The 22487-nt window shown below is 37.1% G+C and overlaps 1 protein-coding gene across 1 annotated transcript in view; it reads left to right on the top strand.

Moving 5' to 3' along the window:
* The first annotated feature begins 9130 nt into the window (after positions 1-9130).
* Positions 9131-22487, top strand: part of GPC3 (glypican 3) — a 1305553-nt gene continuing 1292196 nt past the window's right edge. The window contains exon 1 of the mRNA XM_053699264.1: positions 9131-9251. Within this exon, the coding sequence (XP_053555239.1) occupies positions 9131-9251 (121 nt within the window). The remainder of the gene's footprint in view (positions 9252-22487) is intronic.

The raw sequence follows: 22487 nt of genomic DNA, 5'->3' as shown, positions 1-22487 counted from the left end.
AACAGGACTAATACGGTAGATTTGATCTACTACACTTTAAGTGTATCACCTGGTTTTATATTGAATATTGCCTTTTTATATTTTAAATATCAACACTCTTTTATATATGTTTCTTAAGAGGCCGTAATAAGGGATATGATAGCGCTGGTTGTTAGGAGACAATGTTAAACACAATTATAATGTGTGACTAAATGCCAAATATAATACAGAATACACAGCAAATCAAACACAATTTGAAAAAAAAAAACGCTGTAAAATAGAATAGAGCGTAGAATAAACAAATGTCCCAAATACTGAAGAACTTGTATGTTATATATATACAGTTGTAGAATTCGAGACTTGGGATATGGGTGAAATGCAAACTTACAGAAAAGAACCTCAATCGTATGAGGTAAGGTAACAGCACATCAGGAAGTCACTCTTAGTAGGCTTGGCCCCTTAGGGTATAGGGGAAACTTCCAAACAACGAGCTTGTCTTTTTCCCTTCTGCTTTCCCGATTATAGGTGAAACTTCAGGGAGTTGGAGCCTTTTTTCCTCGGCCTCTTTTAGTATGGGTCCTCTCAGGATGGTAGTGTAAACGATCAATAGCAGTGTCTACATCACGTTCCACAAGACATGCCCCTCCAGCAGAGATCAGAGCAAAACTATGGTGCCTAATAAATGCATCAACTAGGGCTCTTTTATATATCCCTTTATTGGGATATGTTGATTTTACAAACTTGAACATGAACATTTACTTTGGAAATGCCATGAAAAAAAGTAACGTTACACCCTCACTAAAAAATATTATGGCCAAAAAGGCCTAAAACCTTGGGGGGGCAGCAGAATTTTGAGTGCCTAGGGCAGCAGAATTTTGAGTGCCTAAGGCATAAATAGGCCACTGGAGTATTGCCATGCAATATAGTACACTTAGATTGTGAATTTTATTCATTTTACAATCCATATTATGTTTTTTACACAGCAATAAATACAAATTAAAAATTATTTTTATTATACAATATTGTTTTTATTAAGTTTGAAAACAAAGAATACAGATGACATCATAGATGATTGTCAACAAGAGTTAAACTTGTTTAAAGTCACAGTCAAAGGCATGCGCAAATGAACAAGTCTACAAACCTCATATTCTTTTTATTTTTTATTTATTTATCAAATATAGCAAAACAGTGTGTGAGAATACATAATTTTACACGTTCCAGCTATTAAAAAACATGTAAATAAACATCATCCATAACATGTTTACTCATTATTTTACATTTATCTCAAAACTAGACATAGCTGTGAAAATTGCTACATCACATTCTATACTTAAGTTCATTTCAAGATAATAATAATATTAATAAGCCTAACTATCTGAACCCCCAGCTATATAAATGATGCTAGGACATCTGCCCCACTCTAACTCAGCTTACCCTGGCCCACAATCCCAACCCCTCCTATCTCCCCAGGGATTTTAGGCCTCAGTGACCATCCAGTTTTCATTCATATTATAGTGACCTAATAGTAGTTAGGCTGTTACTTATTGCTGAAACTTTATTTACCTTGCTCCATCATCTATAATTTGGGCTAGATCCAGTCCCGTGCTCCAGTTCAAGACCCCTGTTGTACCACTTATCAGAGGGCCGAGGATTTGTTTCTGAAGTGAGCCACTTAGCCCCTTGATAAATAGTCCCCATTTTACTATGAAGTATTTAGCCCTTAATTCTCTATCACATAAATTATCCATCACTTCAATATTTAATTGTGTTGATAAAGCTTTTGAATTTCCTTTATATTAGGTATAACTGATGTTAACCATTCTTTAAGAATACACTTTCTTGTCATTAAAATAATCAAGGACAGTAAAGGAGCCTTCAATTTATAAACTTGCTTATCTACTTAAAGTAGGATATCCCTAAAACCAATATTAATTTTATCCTTTATAATAGTAGTACTTCAAAAGCTTACTTAAGCCCAAGGTTGTTTTATTTTGGGACAATACCACTTTTAGGAGTAGCATAAAACCTATTTTACACTTTTGTTTGTAACTCCCTAATGTAACATATTTTATTATTTTAAAACTTTTTGTAATTTCCTTGTTATTCAATTTAATTGATGCATCTTTCTGCCAGCCAGCTATCATTTGAGTCACACCATTATTCCTATATGAAATCAACAGAGCTTCATATATTTTTGAGTATGTAAATTTCCCCTTTAAGAATAGTTTAATTGTTTTATCCCAGCAATGTGGTTCCCAAACACCTGGGTATATTTTCTCGATTCCCTTAAAATAGTGAACCAACTGCATATACCCAAAGAAATGTGTATCAGATATTTCATAGTTATCTCAAATTTCCTTAAATAATTTTATACTTTTATGTTCTACATCAAGCAGATCCCATAATTTGTTTAAGTTTACATTAGCCCAAGATTTGAAACCTGGGAATGTAGTGCAGGAGCAAATTTTGCATTATGTCTTATAGCCAGCTAGACTCACATGGGGATTTTTAATTGTATGTATCTTTTCCTAGGCTTTCAAGATATCTGCATACATAATGTTAGTCCTACCTTGTAATGGAATCTCCTTTCTCGCTAAATATAAAAGTGATACTGTAGATAGACCCTCCAGGTTCCCATTATCCATTAAAGGGACAGTCTACACCAGAATTTGTTATTGTTTTAAAAGATAGATAATCCCTTTATTACCCATTCCCCAGTTTTGCATAACCAACACAGTTATAATAATATACTTTTAACCTCTGTGATTATCTTGTATCTAAGCCTCTGCAAACTGCCCCTTTTTCAGTTCTTTTGACAGACTTGCAGTCTAGCCAATCAGTGCCTGCTCCCAGATAACTTCTCGTGCACGAGCACAGTGTTATCTATATGAAATACGTGAACTAACACCCTCTAGTGGTGAAAAACTGTTAAAATGCAATCTGAAAGAGGTAGGCTTCAAGGTCTAAGAAATTAGCATATGAACCTCCTAGGTTAAGCTTTCAACTAAGAATACCAAGAGAACAAAGCAAAATTGGTGATAAAAGTAAATTGGAAAATTGTTTAAAATTACATGCTCTATCTGAATCATGAAAGTTTTTGGCCTAGACTGTCCCTTTAAGCTCTTAGAAAAGTGTTTTGTTTCTGCAACCCAATCTATTGCCACTTTGGTTAAAGAGGCTAAATTATACAAATGGACATTGGGAATACCTAACCCTCCATATTCATATGGTTGCTGAAGTTTTCTCCAATTTATCCGTACTTTCTTACCCTCCAAAAAAACAAATTAAACAGTTTATTTATTTTCTTAATATCTATTTTAGGGATAAGTAAGGGTAGCATGTTAATAGAATGTAATAGTTTTGGGAAGATCATCATTTTGATGAGATGAGCTTTGCCTGTCAAAGAAATGGGTTAACCTCATATTCTTAATACACACAATAATAATGATCTCTCCTACACAAATATTAGGCCATTCTTGGACTCCCGAAATCCTTCATTATGCAAAAGCTACAGATAAAAAAAATACATAATAATAGCAAACAGCCTTCTTATAGGCCTAGAATATAACAAAAATTTGGGTGCTGCAGTTTACACAATTTATACAAAAATATAATTATGTAAATGCAAACCTTTAAGTGATGGTAAATCCAAGTGTATAACAAACACTGGGATTTACCATCACTAAAAAGAAACATTAGTTGCTGTCATTCACCTAGATTTAGAGTTTTGCGGCCAAAGGGGTGCGTTAGCTACGCGTCTTTTTTTCTAGCGCTGCTTCTAAACAACGCTGGTATTGAGAGTTCTCTGAAGGGCTGCGTTATGATCCAAAAAGGGAGCATTGAGCCGAATTTACCGCCACTTCAACCCTCAATACCAGCGTTGCTTACGGTAGCGGCTAGCTGGAAAAACGTGCTTGTGCACGATTCCCCCATAGGAAACAATGGGGCAGTTTGGGCTGAAAAAAAACCTAACACCTGCAAAAAAGCAGCCCCATTGTTTCCTATGGGGAAACAGTTTCTAAGTCTGCACCTAACACCCTAACATGAACACCGAGTCTAAACACCCCTAACCTTACACTTATCAACCCCTAATCTGCTGCCCCCGCTATCGCTGACACCTGCATTACACAATTAACCCCTAATCTGCCGCTCCGTAGACCGCCGCAACCTACATTATACCTATGTACCCCTAATCTGCTGTCCCTAACATCGCTGACACCTACATAATATTTATTAACCCCTAATCTGCCCCCCCAATGTCGCCGCTACCTTACCTACACTTATTAACCCCTAATCTGCCGACCGGACCTCACCACTACTCTAATAAATGTATTAACCACTAAACTGCCGCACTCCCGCCTCACAAACACTATAATAAATATTATTAACCCCTAATCTGCCCTCCCTAACATCGCCGCCACCTAACTTCAAACATTAACCCCTAATCTGCTGACCGGACCTTGCCGCTACTATAATAAATGTATTAACCCCTAAAGCTAAGTCTAACCCTAACCCTAACACCCCCTAAATTAAATATAATTTTAATCTAACGAAATAAATTAAATCTTAACAACTAAAGTCTTCCTATTTAAAACTAAATACTTACCTGTAAAATAAACCCTAATATAGCTACAATATAACGAATAATTATATTGTAGCTATTTATTTTACAGGCAACTTTGTATTTATTTAAACTAGGTACAATAGCTATTAAATAGTTATTAACTATTTAATAGCTACCTAGTTAAAATAATTACCAAATTACCTGTAAAATAGATCCTAACCTAAGTTACAATTAAACCTAACACTACACTATCAATAAATAAATTAAATAAATTAAATACAAGTACCTACAATTACCTACAATTAAATAAACTAAACTAAATTACAAAAAAAACCACTAAATTACAAAAAATAAAAAAAATTACAAGAATTTTAAGCTAATTACACCTACTCTAAGCCCCCTAATAAAATAACAAAGCCCCCCAAAATAAAAAAAATTCCCTACCCTAATCTAAATTACAAAAGTTAACAGCTCTATTACCAGCCCTTAAAAGGGCTTTTTGCGGGGCATGCCCCAAAGAAATCAGCTCTTTTGCCTGTAAAAAAACACACAATACCACCCCCCAACATTACAACCCACCACCCACATACCCCTACTCTAACTCAAACCCCCCTTAAATAAATCTAACACTACCCCCCTGAAGATCTCCCTACCTTGAGCCGTGTTTACCAAGCCGGGCATCGATGGACCAAAAGAGGACATCCGGAGCGGCAGAAGTCTTCATCCTATCCGGGCAGAAGAGGACATCTGGACCGGCAGACATCTTCATCCAAGCGGCATCTTCTATCTTCATCCATCCGGAGTGGAGCCATCTTCATCCATCCAACGCGGATCCATCCTTCTTCCCTGACGCCTACTCGCCGAATGAAGGTTCCTTTAAATTACGTCATCCAAGATGGCGTCCCTCAAATTCCGATTGGCTGATAAGATTCTATCAGCCAATCGGAATTAAGGTAGGAAAAATCTGATTGGCTGATTAAATCAGCCAATAAGATTCAGGTTCAATCGGATTGGCTGATCCAATCAGCCAATCAGATTGTGCTCGCATTCTATTAGCTGATCGGAGCAGCCAATAGAAAGCAGACTCAATCTGATTGGCTGATAGGATCAGCCAATCCGATTGAACTTGAATCTGATTGGCTGATTCAATCAGCCAATCAGATTTTTCCTACCTTAATTCCGATTGGCTGATAGAATCCTATCAGCCAATCGGAATTCGAGGGACGCCATCTTGGATGACGTAATTTAAAGGAACCTTCATTCGTTGGTAGTTGTCTGAAGGAAGAGGATGTTCCGCGCCGGAGGTCTTGAAGATGGAGCCGCTCCTCGTCGGATGGATGAAGATAGAAGATGTCGCTTGGATGAAGATGTCTGCCGGTCCGGATGTTCTCTTCTGCCCGGACAGGATGAAGACTTCTGCCACTCCGGATGTCCTCTTTTGGTCCATCGATGCCCGGCTGGGTGAACACGGCTCAAGGTAGGGAGATCTTCAGGCGGGTAGTGTTAGGTTTATTTAAGGGAGGTTTGGGTTAGAGTAGGGGTATGTGGGTGGTGGGTTGTAATGTTGGGGGGTGGTATTGTGTTTTTTTTTTACAGGCAAAAGAGCTGAATACTTTGGGGCATGCCCTGCAAAAAGTCCTTTAAGGGCTGGTAATAGAGCTGGTAACTTTTGTAATTTAGATTAGGGTAGGGAATTTTTTTTTATTTTGGGGGCTTTGTTATTTTATTAGGGGGCTTAGAGTAGGTGTAATTAGCTTAAAATTCTTGTAATATTTTTTTAATTTTTGTAATTTAGTGGGTTTTTTTTTAATTTAGTTTAGTTTATTTAATTGTAGGTAATTGTAGGTAATTTATTTAATTAATTTATTGATAGTGTAGTGTTAGGTTTAATTGTAACTTAGGTTAGGATTTATGTTACAGGTAATTTTGTAATTATTTTAACTAGGTAGCTATTAAATAGTTAATAACAATTTAATAGCTATTGTACCTAGTTAAAATAAATACAAAGTTGCCTGTAAAATAAATATTAATCCTAAAATAGATACAATAAAATTATTATATTGTAGCTATATTAGGGTTTATTTTACAGGTAAGTATTTAGTTTTAAATAGGAAGACTTTAGTTAATAAGATTTATTTTATTTCGTTAGATTAAAATTATATTTAATTTAGGGGGGTGTTAGGGTTAGGGTTAGACTTAGCTTTAAGGGTTAATACATTTATTAGAGTAGCGGCGAGGTCCGGTCGGCAGATTAGGGGTTAATAAGTGTAGGTAGGTAGCGGCGACGTTGGGGGGGCATATTAGGGGTTAATAAATATTATGTAGGTGTCGGCGATGTTAGGGGCAGCAGATTAGGGGTTCATAGGGATAATGTATTTGGCGGCGGTGTGCGGTCGGCAGATTAGGGGTTAAAAATGTTTCTTATAGTGGCGGCGATGTGGGGGGACCTCGGTTTAGGGGTACATAGCATAGGTAGTTTATGGGTGTTAGTGTCCTTTAGAGCACAGTAGTTAAGAGCTTTATAAACCGGCGTTAGCCCAGAAAGCTCTTAACTACTGACTTTTTTCTGCGGCTGGAGTCTTGTCGGTAGAGGGTCTACTGCTCACTTCAGCCAAGACTCTAAATACCGGCGTTAGGAAGATCCCATTGAAAAGATAGGATACACAATTGGCATAAGAGGATCTGCAGTGAGAGGATCACAGTTTACAACAACAATGGAAACAAGACATATGTATTTAAATTACGCTTCATGGTTAAGATAGAGCATGCCATTTTAAGACTATTCAAATTACTTCTGTTATCAAATGTACTTAGTTCTCCTGGTATCCTTAGTGTAAAATCATACCTATTAGACTCAGGACTAGCAATAACCTACTTGGAACTTAAAGGGACAGTCAACACCAAAATTGTTATTGTTTAAAAGATAGATAACTCCTTTACTACCCATTCCCCAGCTTTGCACAACCAACATTGATATATTAATATACTTTATAACATTTATACCTTTAAATTTCTCCCTATTTCTAAGCCACTACAGACAGCCTCTTATCACATGCTTTTTTATTAGCTTTTCACAACTACTGCTAGTTCACGTGAGCCACATAGATAACATTGTGCTAATGCTCGTGGATTGTGGCAGACACTGCACTAATTGGATAAAATGCAAGTCAATAGGTAATAAATAAAAGTCATGTGATCAGGGGCTGTCAGAAGAGGCTTAGATACAAGGTAATCACAGAGGTAAAAAGTGTATTAATATAACAGCGTTGGTTTTGTAAAACTGGGGAATGGTAATATAGGGATTATCTATCTTTTTAAACAATAACATTTTTTGAGTTGACTGTCCCTTTAATGGTGATTGGTGGGTACACACATATGTCTCTTATGATTGGCTTACTAGTTGTGCTCAGTACGCTCCCAGTAGTGCATTGTTGTTCTAGAACTGACATTAACTATGGGTTTAATCACTTTGATGTCTTTGATTTTATATCTCCTATTCAAAGAGATTTTAGAAATGCAGTCTAGTGCAAAAATAATGGAGTATTATTTTGTAAGCATTTTATTTTTTAACACATTTTCACTATGTGTTTATACTATGCACATAGGTTAAATAGATAACTATAATTGTGTACCTGACATGCTACCTTACTGATCCTGAAGAGGAAATGGTAATGGTGGATACCTATAAATGCATTGTATGTTTAACACAACAAAATTGTCTTGTAATTAAAAGGTGTCTACTATCCCTTTAAAATAAAAATAAATAAAACAAAATAAAAATAAAAAAAACAACATTTTAAGATAATGATTCTGATGTTCTGTTTATCAATGACTAGATCCCTACAAAATGTTTAAGAGTAATTGACCATCATATTAAATGGACAGTATAGTAAAAAATAAACTTTCATGATTCAAATTAAGCATGTAATTTTAAACAACTTTCCAATTTACCTCTGTTATCAAATTTGCTTTGTTCTCTTAGTATCTTTTATTGAAAAGTAAAACAAACTAGGTAGGCTCATAAGAGCTAGGAGTGTGCACGTTTTATAGTACTCTATGGCAGCAGTGTTTTGCAACATTGTATAACAAAGCTACAAATTGTTGCAAAACACTGCTGCCATAGAGTACTAGAATGTGTCTACTATAAAATAATACCTCATTATTTTCTGCATTTGCATAAAAAATTTATCTGCAGAAAATCGTTTACATGTAAAATGTTTTATGGAAACAATTGAAATTGTACATTTGTACTAAGTTTGGAGAAATCACAGTAGTTTGAAGTCAAATAAATGGAATAGTGAAAAGCAATTATAGAAACATCCAGTAGGTGGCGCCTGTAGTGTACAATATAATAATCAATCCAACCTGAAAAGAGGAGCATCCCATTTCATTTTTCAGCATCGGACAGGAGAGAACCAGGTCTCTTACTGTGCTTGAGAGCTGCTGTCTGGTGTCCACAGCAGCCCCTAATGCTGGAGTTTTGCCAGCATCTGTAGCCAACTCTCTGGGTTTACCCAGGCATGCAAGGAGAGTCTGACTGAGCACACACAGGCTGAACACATGGCACCCTCTGAGGTATTAATGGTCATGCTTGTGGCATGGGTGTTCGTGGGTGCAGCTAAGGAACAGACTGATTGTAAAGAGGTGCGATCTACTTTCCACTCCCTGCACCCAGGAGTGAGATGGGTACCAGAGTCACCTGTATCAGGTAAGTTTATGTGCCATTAACTTTTTATGGCAGAGCTTCAGGTGCTGCAATAAAGAAATGTGTGTGTATATATCACGTCTAAACAAAAATATTTATCTGGGTAACTTTAAAGTGAATTTTGCTTAAAAAATAAGATAAAAAAAAATAACCTGGGTATATAACTGTGACGTATATGTGTATTATGTATATGATTATTAGTATTATTTTCAAATGTGTAGCTATAAAATATCTAACAAACAATAATAAATATGCGTTTACTTTTCATGTGAGTCAGAATAAGCCACACAGATCCAACAAGATCTAAAGCTTCTAAATGGAGTTTAGTGTGGAGATTCAATTAACCAGGTATAATGAAGTGCACTTATTGGTAACTTTGGTGCAGGAAATAGCTAAATATAGAAATCTTAGTGTTCCTTTTAAAGTTTATTTTTTTTGTGGTTTCAGAGTAAATTTATATTTTTACAGTGTTAACCCTTTCATGCATAGAAGGGACCTACAATGTATTACAAAACTGTAAATTCCGAATCACACAATGATGTATGAATTTATATCCAGTCAGTATTTCTTAGGGTTTGTAAAATAAAGACCACTTTATAAACATGCCATATATTTGTCTGCAGATGTATCTTTATATACTTTAAAAATCTAGTTTGTTAGAATAAAGTTTTCACATTTTCTTATTAAATTATTTGGTATTGATGATAAGCTATGAAATAAGATGTATTTCTCAAATTCCATTATTATTCCTTGGATGTTATTTACTAAAGTGCATGAGATCTCTCCAATCTTGAAGTACTATGTTCCATATAATGACATTAGCTTTAATACCAAGTAGTGGAAATATGTGGTATGTGTTATTGGGACCCATAATGAAAGAATAAAGGTCTTTTAATGAAGCTGGTGGCTTGAGTTTTTTTAAGTTTATGGATTAGCTTTAATACCCCCCCCCCTCATGTTTTCACCTCTGTGAATGTAGTTTACAGTAAGTTAGACATATTATTTATAAAAAAAATCTGCATATGTTTGTAGTAGATACTTGCTTATTTATTTAACATGCTTTGACTTCAAAGAGGTTGGTATACAAAAATCATAATTAAAGAGCTTGTACTTTTTAAATATGCTTTTCTATAAGTTATATATGTGTTTGTTTGGTATATTTATACACATTATACTATAAAATATTCTGCATATAACATTTGGAAGCTATTCTGTTGGATGAAGTATTTCTTTATGTGAAGTTTTAAGATGGAGTGAGGGTTTCAGATGCTTCAGCTGTTAGGTGCCATATAAAATGATTTCCCATTGAAAGCAGCAGTGTGTGATGTTTCAGATAAATATAGGTGGAGAGGGAATACATCATGTTTAATTGACTGAAGAGATGTCACTTAGAGAAGTGACTGTGCTAGTGTGCTGACCTCCAGAGATAAATTGAAATGCAACTAGTTTTTTGCCCGCAGGGAATGAATATTTCCCTCATAGTTTCTGAAATAGCTTCAGGTAAGTTGCTGTGTGGCAGCCAATAGAAAACTGTGATGTCATTAGGATAAGACTGTGTGACATTTTATTCAATGCAGAAGAACTGTAAAATGCAGGTCAGCTCCAGGAGATCTCTTGTAATAAAGATATTTAAATGAACAGAGTGGCACATCACATTTAACTTCCAATTTGTTTGTTACCTGGTTTCTCTAGAGAATTTCCCTACTGTGTACACAGATTGGACAGCAAAGCCTAGGGCAAGAAAGTACAGCATCATGGAACCTACTCAAGGACAGAAATGCTGTCCTTTTTTACACTAAACAGTTTAAACAGGTTAATAGGAAATATATTGCACTTCTTATAAACCCTGAAGCATTGAACATTACCATTTAGATATCATTCATTCTCATAAAAAACACAAATAACAATTCCTTGGGCAACAGAACAATGTAATTTTGCCAACAGAATCCCAGTTTTAAATTATTTTAAAACATATTTTATACGTAGTGCTTAATTGCAAAGATACATAAAATTATTTTGAATATTGCTTTAAAATAAGTGTAGTTTAGAAAAAAAAAAGGTTTTGACTGTTCATAGAAGGAGTCCCACAGGTGTGCAATGAATATTCTATGTCTGTGCTAAATTTACTCTTAAGTTAGAATCTGTGTGACATGGAAGAAAATTAGATGGATCTTAATTGTATAAACTTGCAGCCTTTTCACCTGGGAGGCAACAGCTTTCGCAATGTTCTGTTCACAATCAGTGCTGCTAAACAATTGTTTTAAAGGGACAGGAAGGTTAAAAGAACAATGTTCATGATTCATATAGAGCATGCAATGTCTGTTAAATTTATAGTATTATCAGATTTACTTCATTCTCTTGGTATTGTTTGTTGAAAAGCATACCCAGATAGGCTCAAGAACAGTAGTGCACTCCTGAGAGCTGGTGGTTAGAAGCTACACACATATGCTTCTTGTTATTGGCTCACCATATGTGTTCAGCTAACTTCCAGTAGCGCATTGCTTCTCGGGAGCAGACTTTAGCTATGTGTTTAATCCCTTTTAAAGCAATAGTATAAAACAGGAATATATTTTTAAAATATCAGATTCCAATTCCTTTGAAAGTGACACAAACTTAAATATAAACATACAAATGCAAACACAGTTGGACCACACCAAGGGCACATGAATGACCCAGTTGCAGATGGAGGAGCACTCTAGGGTAGATTAACTATTAAACTCCCAACCATTCCTGAATTATTAGTTTTTATCGCTAACTAATGGTAAGGGCATTATCTTTAAAATGACTTGAACATCAATAGTTTGCCAGGGCTGTACTGCTGTAAATCAAAAAAAGCTTTATTGGTCAATGCATAGACAAAGCCTGTGTACACAGTGTGCAGAGAATACTTACTCTGTGTGTTAGTACTTAGATCTGCTCCTCTGATGCCCTGCATGTAGATCTAAACAGCCTTGTCTGGCATGCTATCAACCTTGTTATGTCCCTTTAATGAATGGTCTCCATGCAATAACATGGAAGATGATGAGACTGGAAACTTTGGATAGGCTGTTAGTGAATCAAATCTATCTCTCTAGAAGAAGTGCAGAATTGGGTAGTAGGAGTTATATTAAAAGAGGTCTCATAGCCTGAGGTTGGACATTCTGGATATAACGGCATACATATCAGTGAGTTCAATTTAAATCATCTGTTTTTACTTTAGGGCTTTACATTGCATTAAGACACATGTTTTTGTCTGCTCATATCGCTACTTGCACTCCATGAAAAGGCTGTATATAGTGCATACCAGATTTCTGCTTTTTTTTTCCATAAGAAAAGATTACAATCAGTCAGTGGGTCACAAGTTCACTGCTCTTATGATACGGCTGCCTGGCAAATGCCTAGAGAAGTGTTAATAGGGCACAGCTACATATTTAATTTATGGGACTGGCACTCAGCTTTCTTTTAACATCTTACAGTTGTATCTTAAAGGACTACTGCCTTTTATAACAAGCATGATCATTTCAACACACCTTACATTTTTGGTGAAATTAGTGCCCTTTTTTGGTAATATAAATGTTTTCAACATGTGACCACCCATCCCTTAAAATACAGAACACATATATGTTACACATGCTGCAGGGTGTGCAGGGAGGAACATTTCTCTTAATGTATCACTAATAATCAGTGCAATAGTTATAGAAACATTCTGATCTATGGACACAAATAGAACATTAAAACCTTAAACACAATTTCATTTGGGGCTAAGCCTGAGTTGAGGGAGCAATAGTTGCATCAGTCACATTACTGATCGGGATGTGCATTCATTTTTTTGGGGGTAAATATTGTAGCTACAGGTGAACTATTCATATGTAGCTTTGAAACATTTACATTAATTTTAACCAAAACAAATGTAAATGTTTAACTAAAATGTAGTATTTTTTTTTTCGTTTTAACCCCTTAAGGACCACAGCACTTTTCCATTTTCTGACCGTTTGGGACCAGGGCTATTTTTACATTTCTGTGGTGTTTGTGTTTAGCTGTAATTTTCCTCTTACTCATTTACTGTACCCACACACATTATATACCGTTTTTCTCACCATTAAATGGAATTTCTAAAGATACCATTATTTTCATCATATCCTATAATTTACTATAATTTTTTTTATAAAATATGATGGAAAAATGAAAAAAAAAAACCACTTTTTCTAACTTTGACCCCCAAAATCTGTTACACATCTACAACCACCAAAAAACGCCCATGCTAAATAGTTTCTAAATTTTGTCCTGAGTTTAGAAATACCCAAATGTTTACATGTTCTTTGCTTTTTTTTTGCAAGTTATAGGGCAATAAATACAAGAAGCACTTTGCTATTTCCAAACCATTTTTTTTCCCTCAAAATTAGCGCTAGTTACATTGGAACACTGATATCTTTCAGGAATCTCTGAATATCCCTTGACATGTGTGTGTGTATGTATGGATATGTATATGTATGTGTGTATATATCTATATATATATATATCTATATATATATATATATATATATATATATATATATATATATATATATATATATATATATATATATATTTTAGTAGACAACCCAAAGTATTGATCTAGGCCCATTTTGGTATATTTCATGCCACCATTTCACCACCAAATGCGATCAAATAAAAAAAACGTTCACTTTTTCACAAACCTTAGGTTTCTCACTGAAATTATTTACAAACAGCTTGTGCAATTATGGCACAAATGATTGTAAATGCTCCGCTGGGATCCTCTTTGCTCAGAAATAGCAAACATTTATGGCTGCGGAATGACTTTTTGGTAATTAGAAGGCCGCTAAATGCCGCTGCACACCACACTTGTATTAGGCCCAGCAGTGAAGGGGTTAATTAGGTAGCTTGTAGGGTTAATTTTAGATTTAGTGTAGTAGACAACCCAAAGTATTGATCTAGGCCCATTTTGATATATTTCATGCCACCATTTACCGCCAAATTTTGATCAAATAAAAAAAATTGTTCATGCTTTCACTAACTTTGGGTTTCTCACTAAAAATATTTACAAACAGCTTTTGCAATTATGGCACAAATGGTTGTAAATGCTTCTCTGGGATACCCTTTGTTCAGAAATAGCAAACATATATTGCTTTGGAATTGCTTTTTGGTAATTAGAAAGCCGCTAAATGCCGCGACGCACCACACTTGTATTATGGCTAGCAGTGAAGGGGTTAATTAGGTAGCTTGTAGGGAGCTTGAAGGGTTAATTTTAGCTTTAGTGTAGAGATCAGCCTCCCACCTGACACATCCCACCCCCTGATCCCTCCCAAACAGCTCTATTCCCTCCCCCACCCCACAATTGTCCCTGCAATCTTAAGTTCTAAAATAAGACTTTTTTTAATTTAAAAAATAAATATATATATATATATATATATATATATATATATATATATATATATATATATTCTGCTGTGTAGGATCCCCCTCTTAGCCCCCAAACTCCCTGATCCCCCCCCAAAGAGCTCTCTAACCCTCCCCCCACAATTTGCCATCATTTTAGAAATACTCAATGTTTACATGTTCTTTGCTTTTTTTTTGCAAGTTATAGGGCAATAAATACAAGAAGCACTTTGCTATTTCCAAACCATTTTTTTCCCCTCAAAATTAGCGCTAGTTACATTGGAACACTGATATCTTTCAGGAATCCCTGAATATCCCTTGACATGTGTGTGTGTATGTATGGATATGTATATGTATGTGTGTTGTGTGTATATATATATATATATATATATATATATATATATATATATATATATATATATATATATATATATATATTTTAGTAGACAACCCAAAGTATTGATCTAGGCCCATTTTGGTATATTTCATGCCACCATTTCACCACCAAATGCGATCAAATAAAAAAAAACGTTCACTTTTTCACAAACCTTAGGTTTCTCACTGAAATTATTTACAAACAGCTTGTGCAATTATGGCACAAATGATTGTAAATGCTCCGCTGGGATCCTCTTTGCTCAGAAATAGCAAACATTTATGGCTGCGGAATGACTTTTTGGTAATTAGAAGGCCGCTAAATACCGCTGCACACCACACTTGTATTAGGCCCAGCAGTGAAGGGGTTAATTAGGTAGCTTGTAGGGTTAATTTTAGATTTAGTGTAGTAGACAACCCAAAGTATTGATCTAGGCCCATTTTGATATATTTCATGCCACCATTTACCGCCAAATTTTTATCAAATAAAAAAAATTGTTCATGCTTTCACTAACTTTGGGTTTCTCACTAAAAATATTTACAAACAGCTTTTGCAATTATGGCACAAATGGTTGTAAATGCTTCTCTGGGATACCCTTTGTTCAGAAATAGCAAACATATATTGCTTTGGAATTGCTTTTTGGTAATTAGAAGGCCGCTAAATGTCGCGACGCACCACACTTGTATTATGGCTAGCAGTGAAGGGGTTAATTAGGTAGCTTGTAGGGAGCTTGAAGGGTTAATTTTAGCTTTAGTGTAGAGATCAGCCTCCCACCTGACACATCCCACCCCCTGATCCCTCCCAAACAGCTCTATTCCCTCCCCCACCCCACAATTGTCCCTGCAATCTTAAGTTCTAAAATAAAAGACTTTTTTTAATTTAAAAAATAAATATATATATATATATATATATATATATATATATATATATATCGATATATATATATATATATATTCTGCTGTGTAGGATCCCCCTCTTAGCCCCCAAACTCCCTGATCCCCCCCAAAGAGCTCTCTAACCCTCCCCCCACAATTTGCCATCATTTTGGGTACTGGCAGCTGTCTGCCAGTACGCACTTTCCAATCAAATGTGTCTTTTTTTTTTTCAAATAAACCCCACTTTTTCTGTAATGTAGCTGCCCCCCCACCATACCCAACCCCCTCCCAGATCCCTTTTTAAAAGTTATTTCCCCCCTCCTCTGCCACCCACCATCCTCTCCCACCACTTCAAATTTGGCCACTGCCAAATCGCGTGTACACGCGTGCACGCCCACACCCGTACACGCTCCCGCACGCACCCGACAGTCTTTACTACTGCTGGCCGGAAGTTTGCCAGCGATGGGCTGCCCACTCGCCTCCCTGCAGCTGTTCCCACCCACCAACGATCAGCAAAAAAGGTATTGCAGTGATGCCTCAATATCGAAGCATCACTGCAATACCTTGAAAGTGTCTGGAAGTGATCAGGATCGCTTCCACTGCTTGAAACCCCTAAGGATATAAAGGGTATGTCCTTGGTCGTTAACTGACCTTTTTTGTAGGATGTACCAGGTACGTTCTTGGTCATTAAGGGGTTAAACAAAACAAATACCAAATTGTGCAGCCAACGAACATTCACAGAAATTAATTTCCCTGAATATTCGGAACAGAACCCAAAAAATGTATTTTGTGATTCAGACAGAGCATGCAATTTTATAAAAAGTTTCCAATTTACTTTCATTATCAAATTTGCTTCATTCCTATGGTATTCTTTGTTGAAGAGATACCTAGGTAGGTGTCTGGAGCACTACATAGCAGGAAATCTCGCTACCATCTAGTGATCTTGCAAATGGATAACATTCTTGCAATACTGCTGCCATATAGTGTTCCAGACAAGTGCATACTCCAGAGATTACGTCCCTGCTTTTCAAAAAAAGATACCATAGAGGGGAAAAAATGAATAGAAGTAAATTTGAAAGTTGTTTAAAATGGCATGCTCTATATGAATCATAAAAAAATGTGTGCTTCATGTCCCTTTAACCTCTTAAGGACATATGACGGAATTTTTCCGTCATAAAACAATTGAGCAAACTGAAAGCTGTGTCCTTAAAGGGTTAAAGCTGGAATGATAAACTCTTTGTAAATAGGATCCACCACCAGGCGGACAGGGGCCCATATGCTGACGCTTAATAAGTCAAGCCCTTAGTGATGTCAGGAGAGAGGATGGAAGGGATAATAAAATGTATAAAACCTGTATAGGGCATGTTGTGTGTTTAAAAAGATTTACTATTTCTGTAGTATGCTGGGGTTGACAGAATAGATACATTCAAAAAACAAAGGTTAATTAATTTATTCTATTTTAACCCTTTGAGTGCTAAGCACTTTCCCACCTGGGTGCTAAGCTGATTTTTTTTTTTTTAATATATTTATATTTCTTTTTACTTTTTTCAGATCCCCAAGACTTAGGCGATTGCCTTTCTAACGGTGGGTCTTGGGGGTCTGTAGCTGCTTAGATGCCTGAGATACAGTCCCCTTTCCCTATACATGTCATTGTCATGTTTGAATAAATTTGCGTGGTGACGTCATTGCGTGTGACGTCACCGTGCAAAACATGAAGCCCCAGCAATGCCTGTCACTATACAGGCCTGATCGCCAGGGTAGGAGTGGATGGGAGCCCCCAGATCTCCCTCAAGGTGGGAGAGTGCTAGCAACGGCTATGAGGGGTTAAATACCGAATGACGCAAAATGCATGTACCATGGGTAGAGCAAACCAATTAATTAACAATATTTATGTATACTATAATCGCGTTTATAACGCGTCCGTCAGTGTCGCCAGTTGCGCATGCATCCTCAAAGGAATGTTGGCTGCGTGAGACAGCCAAAAGAATGTCGGCTACGTGCGCAGCCAAAAGATCTAACCAGAATGCAGCGAAAAATGGCACCCTTTCACCACCCTGCCATTTTTGTAATCCACCGGGATGCAGGGTAAGCAAACAAAGCCTTTAAAAAAAAAACATGCAACTGCCCGCACGAAACAACGAAAAAACACGTAACCGCTGCAAGAAAAAAAACCTTAACTGCCCGCACAAAGTATAACAAAAAAAACTAACCGAAACCGCCAACCCCCACATTTCAAAATAATAAAGTAATTAACCCCTAATCCGCAAATAACATAATTCAAATATTAACCCCTAAACCGCCAACCCCCGCACTGCAATAAAATTAATTAACTATTAACTCCTATACCACCAAAACCCCACATCGCAATAAATCTAATTAACCTATTAACTCCTTAACCACCAACCCCCCACAAAGCAAATAACGTATTTAATTACTAAGCCCCCTAACCTAACGCCCCCTAAATTAACCCCAATACTAAATTACACTTTAAATTATAAAACCTAACCTTAAATTTAAAAAAAAAATCTAAAATTACAAAAAAATAAAAAAATAAAATTACAGAAAAAATAAACAAAATGATCAAAAATATATTTTTTTAACCTAATCCCAATGAAAATAAAAACACCCCCTAATCTAAACTAGCAATAGCCCTTAAAAGAACCTATTGTAGGGCATTGTCATAAATTAAACAGCTATTTTACATTTAAAAAAACTAAGTTCCCTCTAACAGTAAAGCCCCCCCATTTACCAAACCCCCCAGAATAAAAAAAACTAACACTAAACAAAAACTAAACTACCCATTGCCCCTAAAGGTGCATTTGTATGGGCATTGCACTTAAAAGGGCATTCAGCTCATTTACAGCCCATTAAATCCCTAATCTTAAAGGGACAGTCTAGGCCAAAATAAACTTTCATGATTCAGATAGAGCATGTAATTTTAAACAATTTTCCAATTTACTTTTATCACCAATTTTGCTTTGTTCTCTTGGTATTCTTAGTTGAAAGCTTAACCTAGGAGGTTCATATGCTAATTTATTAGACCTTGAAGCCCACCTCTTTCAGATTGCATTTTAACAGTTTTTCACCACTAGAGGGTGTTAGTTCACGTATTTCATATAGATAACACTGTGCTCGTGCACGAGAAGTTATCTGGGAGCAGGCACTGATTGGCTAGACTGCAAGTCTGTCAAAAGAACTGAAAAAAGGGGCAGTTTGCAGAGGCTTAGATACAAGATAATCACAGAGGTTAAAAGTATATTATTATAACTGTGTTAGTTATGCAAAACTGGGAAATGGGTAATAAAGGGATTATCTATCTTTTAAAACAATAAAAATTCTGGTGTAGACTGTCCCTTTAATTAAAAAAAAAAATTGGATAGCTTAATTTTTTTCTGTAATTTGACATTTTTTATTTTTAGTAAAATTAGCTTGGTGGTTTGTATTTTTTTCTGGGCAGGCTTATCACCTAGTATTGCTATAAATAAACAAAACACACACCACTGTTTGGTTTCCACAAGTGAAGATATCTGCTTGGACAAACTTGGGCAGACACACAGATAAGATTACCCATCATTCTTTTGCCTCTTGACATCTCCATCAGTAAACATTTGCTGCTTGAAGAGTAATAATAATATTTTGAGACCATAGGATTAAAAATCCTGGTTCTCTAAGAGGTTACCCACGTAGGTAAATGTCCGTTATCTGTAACCTGTATAATAAACTGAGTAGCTGGGTACCAGGTTTCTTTGCACCTGTGCGAGTATGCACTTATAGCATAGCTTATTCTAATGGAACTTGTATTATATGTGTGAAAACCTGGACTGCTTTGTTGTTGTCACCAGCCACAGGTGTTGGAATCTTATTGTTATGTTTAATTTCAGTTACCCAGGTTCACAATCATAAAATAGATGGGCACCTGGGCAGAGCTTTATCACATTTTAAAGAGCCTTGTTTGTCTCTGACTTCTTCTCTTCTCTGTGATGACTTAAAACTTAAAAACATGAAAGGGAATTTCAGATTGCGAAGCAAGAAGCATCAAGGCTGTTTTTTAAAAGCTGATGATGTTATGGGTTCACTCTCCCTGCACTGAGGACATCTACAGGGCAAGTTCCATCTGTCATATAAATGCAGTCACATTGTATATAGAAATTCCTGAGGGACACATCAGGTAATTCAGTCATAATGTGACAAGTTTTGTGTAAAACTAAGCAAATTAAATTTTATGTGAGGGTTTGTGGACATTTGAACAGAATAATCCTGCCCATCATATTACCTTTTAGTAGAAATATACTCATTATTCACACGTTGGATGGCATCTCATCAAATTTTCATACTACTTACAGGTAGGTAATGTTGGCGTTGCCATTTAGGTGAAAAAGAAGAACACTTGCTGGGCAACAAAGGATTTATGATTAAATCTAAAATCTACGTTAAATAGGACAAGGTATTTTTCTAATTGTGTTTAAAAGCAACAAGAGTATAGGGATCAGAATTTTTTATTTTTTTTTACAGAAGAAAAGAAGAGCCCGTTATAGTTGGGTCTAAAGTAATAGACTAGGTTGCATCTCCATCTCTACAAAGTCTTTGTTTATAGCTTGTCTATTCTGGTTTGCCTATCAATGATAAAATAATCAGTTTGGAAAAAGCCTAACACCCATACTCGCACGCTAACCCGATCATGCTAAACCCGATGTAAATATATATACAGTATAAAATACTCCCTCCAGGGTCGGCTGTCTGGGTGCAAATATGCAAAGTATACAGACCAACAAAAGATGCACTCACAGGACTTGTGTTATCAAAGTGTCAAAAGTTTATTAATAATAACTTTGATAACACAAGTCCTGTGAGTGCATGTTTTGTTGGTCTGTATGTGTGTGTGTATGTATGTATGTATATGTGTGTGAGTGTGTGTATATATATATATATATATATATGTATATGTGTGTGTGTATATATATATATATATCCTATTATATAAAAGGCCAAGTGTGTTTGTCCAAAGCTGTCATGCGCAGTAGAGGCAGCACAAGGACAAACACACCTGGCCTTTGAGTCCTACTACCTAGCTGATCTGCAGGAAAGAAGTGGGCGTGGCTGGGCATGAGCGGGGGGCATGGCCGGCGTGAAGGGGGCATGGCCGGGTGTGAATGGCCGTGAAGGGGGCATGGCCGGGCATGAAGGGGCCGTGGCTGGGTGCGGTCGCGAGAGAGAGAGGAGAGGGGAGAGAGAGAGGAGAGGGGAGAGAGAGAGGGGGAGAGAGAGAGAGAGAGGAGGGGAGAGAGAGAGAGGGGAGAGAGAGAGGGGAGAGAGAGAGTGCAAAAGAGAGGGGGAGAGAGAGCGCAAAGAGAGGAGGGAGAGAGAGCACAAAAGAGAGGGGGGATAGAGAGCGCAAAAGAGGGGGGAGAGAGAGAGCGCAAAAGAGAGGAGGGAGAGAGAGGGGGGAGAGAGCGCAAAAGAGATGGGGGAGAGAGAGAGCGCAAAAGAGATGGGGCGAGATAGAGAGTGCTAAAGAGATGGGGGAGAGAGCAAAAGAGAGTGGGAGAGAGAGCGCAAAAGAGAGGCGGGGAGAGAGCACAAAAGAAAGGGGGAGAGGAAGAGCGCAAAAGAGGGGGGAGAGAGCGCAAAAGAGAGGGGGAGAGAGGGAGAGCGCAAAAGAGGGGGGAGAGAGAGAGAGTGCAAAAGAGAGGGGGAGAGAGAGAGCATGCAAAAGAGAGGGGGGAGAGAGAGCATGCAAAAGAGAGGGGGTAGAGAGAGAGAGCAAAAGAGGGGGGGAGAGAGAGAGCAAAAGAGAGGGGGGGGAGCGAGAGAGAGCAAAAGAGGGGGGAGAGAGAGAACGCAAAAGAGAGGGGGGAGAGAGAGCGCAAAAGAGAGGGGGGAGAGAGATCACAAAAGAGGGAGGAGAGAGAGAGCACAAAAGAGGGAGGAGAGAGAGAGTGCAAAAGAGGGGGGAGAGAGAGAGCGCAAAAGAGGGGGGGGAGAGAGAGGGGGGAGAGAGCGCAAAAGAGATGGGGGAGAGAGAGCGCAAAAGAGAGGGGGAGAGAGAGAGCGCAAAAGAGATGGGGGAGAGAGCACAAAAGAGAGAGGTAGAGAGAGAGCACAAAAGAGAGGGGGAGAGAGAGAGAGCGCAAAAGAGAGGGGGGAGAGAGAGAGCGCAAAAGAGAAAGGAGAGAGAGATCAAAAGAGAGGGGGGAGAGAGAGCTCAAAAGAGAGGGGGAGGGAGAGAGCACAAGGGGTGGGACCGCTGTACTGTAAAAAATGGCCCGTGTGAACGGGCTTTAGGACTAGTGTGTGTGTATATATATATATATATATATATATGAACACAAACTGGCACTCGCTGGTCTTTCAAAAAAATTCTTTACTGTGAAAGTAGTGACGTTTCGGGGACAAATTATCCCCTTCCTCAGTAGCTTAGTTTTTTTTTTTAGAGTTAGGTTTTTTTATTTTGGGTGGTGGGTTTTACTGTTGGGGGGAGGGACTTTTTATTTTTTTACAGCCCTTTTAAGCGCTATTGGTAGTTTATTGGAGGCTAGGGGGTGTTTTTTTTAGGGGGGCTTTTTTATTTTTATAGGACTATTAGATTAAGTGTAATTGTTTTTATTGTTGATAATT

This window comes from Bombina bombina, chromosome 1 (genome assembly GCF_027579735.1).
Source record: "Bombina bombina isolate aBomBom1 chromosome 1, aBomBom1.pri, whole genome shotgun sequence".
In the NCBI taxonomy this organism is placed as follows: domain Eukaryota; kingdom Metazoa; phylum Chordata; class Amphibia; order Anura; family Bombinatoridae; genus Bombina; species Bombina bombina.
Note: the sequence above shows the minus strand (reverse complement) of the source record. Positions and strands in the feature narration are given on the sequence as shown.